This window comes from Rhinopithecus bieti, unplaced genomic scaffold (assembly GCF_001698545.2).
Source record: "Rhinopithecus bieti isolate Rb0 unplaced genomic scaffold, ASM169854v2 scaffold_15643, whole genome shotgun sequence".
NCBI classification, from domain to species: Eukaryota; Metazoa; Chordata; class Mammalia; order Primates; family Cercopithecidae; genus Rhinopithecus; species Rhinopithecus bieti.
In genome coordinates, this window is record NW_016808215.1 from 835,014 (window position 1) to 843,470 (window position 8,457).

Consider the following 8,457-nt stretch of genomic DNA (forward strand, 5'->3'; position numbering starts at 1 on the left):
AAAAAAAAAAAAAAAGCTCTGCCCCAGGCTGGAAATTAAGGCTGCTCTGATGTCACAAAGCGACATAGATCCTCCAGATGAGAGTGGGAATTCCTAGTCTCACTACTGCTGTGATTCCAAAGAGCAGACTTTCTGACAGCTCATGACTTGAGACGATAGTTTCTCAGCCCAGGTCCTTGATGTAAATGAACAAAAGCTGTTTTCAGAGGTTCACACCCCAACTGAAGATGAATAGTCCCCAATCTGATTATTCAAGAGATAATGCAAAATTATTATTATTATTATTTTACGATATCTTCCTGGGAAGAGAGAAACATTCCTGATAAAAGGCTTATGCAATTCTTGGATGAACTTTAATGGGATCAGATTTTGTTCTGGTAACCAGGCACCCACTCAAAGTCCTTCAATATATTAACTACCTGGAACCGAGAACCCTTTTTTTTTTTTTTTTTTTTTTTTTTGAGACGGAGTCTCCCTCTGTTGCCCAGGCTGGAAGGCTGGAGTGCAGTGGCGTCATCTCTGCTCACTGCAACCTCTGTCTCTCGGAACCGAACATATTTTTCTAACCATGACCATCCTACCACCCGCTAGAAAACGGCCCCACGGGACGCGGTGGTTCACGTCTGTAATTCCAGCGCTTTGGGAGGACAAGATGGGAGGAACGCTTGAGCTCAGGAGTTCGAGATCAGCCTGGGCAACATAGTGAGAACTCCATCTCTGCAAAAATCAAATAATTATATATATATATATTCACACACACATATATATACATATATGTGTATATGTGTATATATATATGTGTGTGTCTCTCTCTGTGTGTGTGTGTATATATATAAGCCGGGTGTGGTGCAACGTGCCATAGTCCCAGCTAATCGGGAGGCTGAGATTGCAGGATCGCTTAAACCCGGGAGTTTAAGGCTGTAATAAGCCGAGATCGAGTCACTGCGCTCAAGCCTGCGTGACAGAGCGAGACTCTGTTTCAAAATAAAAAGAAAAAAAGAAAAAGAAAAAAAACGGCCCTGAGGCTATAAGTGTACTAGGGCCTCTCCTTGGGTTTCTACTTCTGTTCCTACATGAGTATGTCTGTGTGTCTCTGAGCGTCTGTCCCTCGCACTTTGAGCGTTTCCTGTTCTCTGTTTTCTTTAGGTCTCAGAGCGTTCCGGCTATGCACTTTGGCTTCCTCGGTCTCGGTCTCGCCCTCGCCCGAACTCCGCCCGGCGGCCCCCCGCCCTCTGCCCCCAGGCGTCGGTGGCCCCTTTAAGGCGTGCTCCGCCCCCGCCCCGCCCTTCCCGGGTTAGTGAGGGAGCGCCCGGCTCCGGCAGGCTCTCGGCCTCCGCTCATTCCTGATCCCGCGGTGGGCGCAATGGCGGGGGCTGTATTGAGGGTCGCCCGGCGGCAGCTGAGCCAGCTTAGCGGGTCTGGAGTCCCCATCCTCCTGCGGCAGGTGCGGGTGGCTGGACCTAGGAGGGGACTACTGGGCGCTAGGCGGCAGCAAGGACGGAACTCTGGGGTCTCTTAATAGGGAGAGATCCGGGGGACCCAGGCCTGCATCTTGCGGAAAGCGGGGTGGAGGTTTAGGGCTGGACTCTTGGGTCCTTTAAAGGTGAGTAGTCTGGGGGCCTCTGGGCTTGGGTCTGAACCCCTGGGTCCTCCATGAAAGAACGTGCCGGGGACCCTGATTTTGGGATGTTAGAAAGTTGGAACTCCTTTGTTCTGATAGAGGAAGGTAGTGGGGCCCCGGACTCCCGACTCCAGGGGAAAGAGGGGGCTGGGGTTTCTGCTTCTGGATCTTAGGAAAAGGATAGAGTCAGTCTGGACTACTTGGTGGGTGGAAGTCCGGTTCTGCGCTCTCACCTGGGTCCCCCGTTCCCAGATGTTCGAGCCTGTGAGCTGCACCTACACGTACCTACTGGGTGACAGAGAATCCCGGGAGGCCGTTCTGATCGACCCGGTCCTGGAAACAGCACCTCGGGATGCCCAACTGATCAAGGAGCTGGGGCTGCGGCTGCTGTATGCTGGTCAGTTCGGGGACCAAACTCTTGGGTTCCAGCGGGGCTGGGCTGCAGCGTCAGTGGAATGGGAAGCCAGGGGCCTGAACTCCTGAGTCTGAGGGAGAAGGATCTGGGCTAGGACTCCCAGGTTCTCTCTGTACCCTCCTGGACCTGTCCCTCCTCTCTCTCCCAGTGAATACCCACTGCCACGCGGACCACATTACAGGCTCGGGGCTGCTCCGTTCCCTCCTCCCTGGCTGCCAGTCTGTCATCTCCCGCCTTAGTGGGGCCCAGGCTGACTTGCACATCGAGGATGGAGACTCCATCCGCTTCGGGCGCTTCGTGAGTTGGGTGCTGGGTCCCCAAGAGGGTGGTGGCCTGAATTCCTTAAACTGAAGGGAAGAGGGTACTGGGGGCCTGGGATCCTGAGTCCTTGGGGAGGAGGGACCTCAGGACCTGGGTTTCTGACCCCTGAGCTCATGTTTCTGGGAGGGGGCACCATAAACCCAGGTGGGGCACTGGGGCAAGAGGCTCTGGGCAGGTGGAGCACTGGCGGAACTCCTAAGTCAACAGCATTTAAGGAGTTTCCTTCCTAAAGCTTAGGGACAGCTCTTTGGCCTGGCACGCATCTCAAATAAAAGTTGATTAGGGGCTGGAATTCTGAGGGCAGGGCTGAGAAGGAAAGAGACCCAGTCCTGTCTTGCGGAAACCGTTTGAGGAAGGAGCATCTGGGTGCTTAGAACCTAGAGCCTCGGACTAGGATGAGGACTGTGAGGACCCTGAAGTGCAACATTTAAGGAGGCACTAACTCTCAGGGTCCTGTAAATACAGGGTCCGCACCTGCGAGTGAGCGCCTCCTTAAATCTTGCACCAACAGCCTCACCCTAGTCTCAGCCCTGCAGTTGCCTCACACTGGAAAGGTCTGAAGGTTCCTGCCTTCCTCACTCTCTTTGCTCCAGGCACCAGCGGGTTTCCGGCCAGAATTGCAACCGGGGCGTCGGGGAGGGGAGGGTCAGGGAAGTTTCCCTCAGCGGGAGGGAAACAGCTGGCAGGGCATTTTTCTGATCAATTGCTAAAGATGTGTAATAAAGTTTCACTGACTTTGGGGACAGAATGTCAGGTGACAGAAGACAGCCTCCAGGTTAGAGAGTTTTGCTAAATAAGGACAGTTCATTTGAGTCGGAGTGTTTAGAGGAAATGAGGGCTGTGCGTGGGAAGAGAGTTTAGCTACAATGGTTACAGAAGCTTTATTTCAAGCCTTTTTCTGGAAGTAGGCAAAAATGCATTGTACATGTATGTGCATTGTACGTAATAGTCAGGTGCTAACAAACATTTCTTGGAATGAATGTTGAAAGGTTTAGCTATGGTAGATTTAGCTTCAGTTTTTTTTTTTTTTTCTTTCTTTCTTTTTTTTTTTTAATTTGAGACTGAGTCTCTGTCAGCCAGGCTGGAGTGCAGTCAGCCTCGACCTCCCAGGCTCAGGTGATCCTCCCACCTTAGCCTCCCTGGCAGCTAGGACCACAAGCATGCACCACCACACCTGGCTAATTTATGTATGTTCTTGTAGAGGCAGGGTTTTGCTATGTTGCCCAGGCTTGAACTACTGGGCTCAAGTGATCCTCCTACTTTGGCCTCCTAAAGTGCTGGGATTACAGGCATGAGCTACTGCACCCACCCTTTTTTTGTTGTTGTTTGTTTGTTTGTTTTTGAGAAAGGGTCTTGCTCTGTCACCCAGGCTGGAGTGCAATGGTGGGATCATAGCTTACTGCAGCCTCAACCATCTGAGCTCAGGTGATCCTCCTGCCTCAGTCTCCCAAGTAGCTGGGACTACAGGCACCTGCCACCATACCTGGCTAATTTTTAAATTTTTTGTTGAGCTGGGATCTCACTATGTTGCCCAGGCTTAATAGCTTTATTGATATAACCCACATACCATACGATTTATCTATTTCAAGTACACAATTTAGTGACTTTTAGTATATTCAGACTTGTTCATTCATTACTACCATTAATTGGAAAATGTTTCCATTGCTCCAAAAAGACCCCACACCCCTTAGCCATCACCCCTAACCTTCCCTTTCCCCTCCTCAGCCTTAGGCAATTTTTTTTTTTTTTAAATTTGAGACAGTGTCTCACTTTGTTGCCCAAGCTAGAGTGCACTGGTGCGATCTTGGTTTACTGCAACCTTCACCTCCCGGGTTCAAGTGATTCTCTTGTTTCAGCCTCCCAAGTAGCTGGGATTACAGGCATGAGCCACTAAGCCCAGCTAATTTTTTTTGTTTTATTTATTTATTTGAGATGGAGTTTCGCTCTTGTTGCCCAGGCTGGAGTGCAATGGTGCTATCTCAGCTTACCGCAACCTCAGCCTCCTGGGTTCAAGCGATTCTCCCGCCTCAGCCTCCCGAGTAACTGAGATTACAGGCATGCACCACCATGCCTGGCTAATTTTGTATTTTTAATAGAGACGGGCTTTCTCCATGTTGGTCAGGCTGGTCTCCAACTCCCTACCTCAGGTGATCCACCTGCCTTGGCCTCCCAAAGTGTTGGGATTACAGGCATGAGCCACTGTGCCTGGCCACATTTTTATTTATTTTTTTGAGACAGAGTCTTGCTCTGTCACCCAGGCTGGAGTGCAGTGGTAAGCTCTCAGTTCACTGCAGCCTCTGCCTCCTGAGCGCAAGCGATTCTGCTGTCTTAGCCTCCTAAATAGCTGGGATTCCAGGCACGTGCCACCATGCCTGGCTAATTTTTGTATTTTTAGTAGAGATGGGGTTTCACCATGTTGGCCAGGCTGGTCTCGAACTCCTAACCTCAGGTGATCTGCCCACCTCGATCTCCCCAAAGTGCTGGGATTACAGGCGTGAACCACCATGCCTGGCTTTTCTGAGATTTTGGAGATGGGGATCCATTTTTCTCTCCTTTATTTTTCCTTCTACTTTTAAAAAATGAATTGTTAGCCTGGGTGTGGTGGCTCATGCCTGTAATTTCAGCACTTTGGGAGGCCAAGGCGGGTGGATTGCTTGAGCCCAGGAGTTTAAGACCAGCCTAGGCAACATGGCGAGACCCTGTCTCTACAAAACAATACAAAAGTTAGCAGGGCATGATGGTGCATACCTGCAGTCTGAGCCACTCAGGAGGCTGAGGTGGGAGGATTGCTTGAACCCAGAAGGTGGAGGTTGCAGTGAGACATGATCACGCCACTGCACTGCAGCCTGGGTGACAGAGCAAGATCCTATCTCAAAAAAAAAAAAAAAAAAAATAAGGCCAGGCATGGTGGCTCATGCCTGTAATCCCAGCACTTCGAGAGGCTGAGGCAGGTGGATCACTTGAGGTCAGGAGTTCAAGACCAGCCTCACCAACATGGCAAAACCCTGTCTCTACTAAAAATAGAAAAATTAGGCAGTATGGTGGTGGGGCACCTGTAATCCCAGCTACTCAGGAGGCTGAGGCAGGAGAATCACTTGAATCCGGGAGGCGGAGTTTGCAGTGAGCCAAGATCGCACCACTGCACTCCAGTCTGGGTGACAAGGCGAGACTCCATCTCAAAAAACAAACAAACCAAAAAAACCCTAGTTGTTAACATCCGTGGAATGAAGTGAGTCCTCATATTATACATGTGCATGAGTATTTACCCAGATCCCGATACGGAACTTGCCCATCACCCCAGAAGGCTTCCTTGCCTCACTTTCTGGCCAATGACCACCCTGCCAAGGCACCATTGTTCTGATGCATTTAACCACAGGCCAATTTTGCTTGTTCTGACCTTATAAACAGGACTTATACAGTTTATTCTTTTGTGTCTGGCTTTTTTCACACATGATGTTGTTTATACTTGGAGTTCTTTCCTACTTATTGCTATATAGTAGCAGCTGGCTACCTTTTTCTGTGAAGGCCCAGATAGTAAATATTTTCAGTTTTTACAGGTAGTAGGGTCTCTGTGACAGCTACTTAGCTCTTATTGTGGTGTGAAAGCAGCCACAGACACTGCATAGATGAATAGACATGGCTGTGTTCCAATAAGACTTTATTTGTGGCCTTTAAATTTGGATTTCAGGCCAGGCTCATGCCTGTAATCCCAGCACTTTGGGAGGCCAAGGCGGGTGGATCACCTGAGATCAAGAGTTCGAGACCAGCCTGACCAACATGGTGAAACCCGGTCTCTACTAAAAATGCAAAATAAGCCAGGCGTGGTGGGGTGTCCCTGTAGTCCCAGCTACTTGGGAGGCTGAAGCAGGGGAATCACTTGAACCTCGGCTGGGAGGTGGAGGCTGCAGTGAGCCCAGATGGTGCCATTGCATTCTAGCATGAGTGACAAGTGCGAAACTCCATCTCAAAATAAAAAAATAAAAATAAAAAATAAAATTTGGATTTCATATAGGTTTTTTTATTTTTTATTTTTTTTGAGACAGGCTCTTGCTCTGTTGCCCAAGCTGGTATGCACTGGCATGAGCATAGCTCATTGCAGCCTCCAACTCCTGGGCTCAGGTGATCCTCCGACTGTAGCCTCCTGAGTAGCTGGGACTATGGGCATGTGCCACCATGTCCAGCTAATTTTTTTTTTTGAGACGGAATCTCACTCTGTCGCCCAGGCTGGAGTGTGGTCGTGCGATCTCAGCTGACTACAAGTTCCGCCTCCCAGGTTCACACTATTCTTCTGCTTCAGCCTCCCAAGTAGCTGGGACTACAGGCGCCCGCCACCACACTCGGCTAATTTTTTGTATTTTTGGTAGAGATGGGGTTTCACCGTCTTAGCCAGGATGGTCTTGATCTCCTGACCTCGTGATCCGCCTCCCTCGGCCTCCCAAAGTGCTGGGATTACAGGCATGAGCCACTGCGCTGGGTGGCCCAGCTACTTTAAAAAATTTTTTTTTTCCTTTTTTTTTGAGACGGAGTCTCGCTCTGTCGCCCAGGCTGGAGTGCAGTGGTGCCATCTCACTCACTGCAAGCTCCGCCTCCCAGGTTCACGCCATTCTCCTGCCTCAGCCTCCCGTGTAGCTGGGACTACAGGCGCCCACCACCGCTCCTGGCTAATTTTTTGTATTTTTAGTAGAGATGGGGTTTCACTGTGTTAGTCAGGATGGTCTCTGAGTCTTGCTGTGTTGCTCAGGTTGGTCTCGAACTCCTGGCCTCAAGCCACCTTCCTGCCTTGGCCTCCCAAAGTGTTGGGATTACAAGTGTGAGCCCCACTGTGCCCAGCCTCATCTAGTTGTTACATGTTACTTTGATAGTTTTCAATGTGAAAAAAAAGTTAAAATGATTCTTAGCTTATAGGACTTACAAAAACAGATGGCAGGCCAAATTTCGTCCACTGGGCATAATTTTTGCCCTACAAAATGGGCGAGTCGTGGTGGCTCCTAGGCTCAAGCAGTCCTCCTGCCTCAGCCTCCCAAAGTACAAAGTGAATTACAGGCATGAGCCACCAGACCCATTTTCCCTCTGATTATTCAGTTTTTGGCTACCATAAATAATGCTGCTATGAAGATTCTTCCGCAAATATCTTGGGGAATATTGTCCCCAAGTGACTTGCTGGGTCACTGAGTCGACAAATGTTTAACTTCCATAGAAAATCCCAGTTTCTTGAACTAGTTGTTCATCTTACACAAAAGGTGGGACAAATTTAAGTGGTTTTATTGTAGAATGAGTTTTCTTTCTTTTTTTTTTTGAGACAGAGTATCACTCTGTCACCCAGGTTGGAGTGCAGCGGCACAATCTCGGCTCACTGCAACCTCTGCCTCCCTCTGGGAGCCTCAGTTCCCTGCGCTAAAACACAGGGTTTATCACAGCACCCTCCTCTGGAGACTGTTTCAACGATTAGCTGACTGCTGTCAGGGTCTCCAACCCAGAGGTTCCCCTTCTAGGTGTGAAGCCCAGAGACACACTTGCTCATGTGCACAAAAGACAGCGGGGGTGTAGGGCAGGTGACAAAGCACACAGCAAGGGACTATTTAATACATGATGACGCTACAAGGCAGTGGATCACCGAAACAGGAACAATTCTTTTTTTTTTTTTTTCCTGAGACAGAGCCTCACTGTGTCGCCCAGGCTGGGGTGCAGTGGCGCAATCTCGGCTCACTGCAACCTCCGCCTTCCGGGTTCAGGTGATCCTTCCGCCTCAGCCTCTCCAGTAGCTGGGATTATAGGTGTGGGCCACCATGTCTGGCTAAATTTTGTGTTTTTATAAGAGACGGGGTTTCGCCATACTGCCAGGCTGGTCGTGAGCTGCTGGCCTCAAGTGATCTGCCTGCCTCAGCCTCCCAAAGTGCTGGAATTACAGGTGTGAGCCACCGCGCCTGGCCCGAGTTTTTTTTTTTTAAATAAACAATGAGAAGTGAACATCTTAGCTGCCACAGGGCGACCAAATCAGAAAGTTAGGCTTGCCTGTTAAATACACTGGCTGAAAACACTGATCCCCAGGTCCCTTAGAATCAGTCTGATTTATTTTATTTATTTATTTATTTATTTATTT

At 49.5% G+C, this 8,457-nt stretch overlaps 1 protein-coding gene across 3 annotated transcripts in view; it reads left to right on the plus strand.

Moving 5' to 3' along the window:
* The window catches only part of ETHE1 (ETHE1 persulfide dioxygenase), a 26,076-nt gene that overhangs the window by 1,584 nt on the left and 16,035 nt on the right, over positions 1 to 8,457 (plus strand). The window contains exons 2-4 of one of the 3 annotated variants that reach the window (XM_017885888.1): positions 1,147 to 1,444; positions 1,874 to 2,018; positions 2,185 to 2,333. In XM_017885888.1, coding sequence (XP_017741377.1) covers positions 1,364 to 1,444; positions 1,874 to 2,018; positions 2,185 to 2,333 — 375 coding nt within the window. In that variant the 5' untranslated portion in view covers positions 1,147 to 1,363. Of the gene's footprint in view, positions 1 to 1,135; positions 1,604 to 1,873; positions 2,019 to 2,184; positions 2,334 to 8,457 lie in introns of those variants that run through there. The other 2 variants (XM_017885889.1, XM_017885890.1) reach the window with 2 other exon arrangements.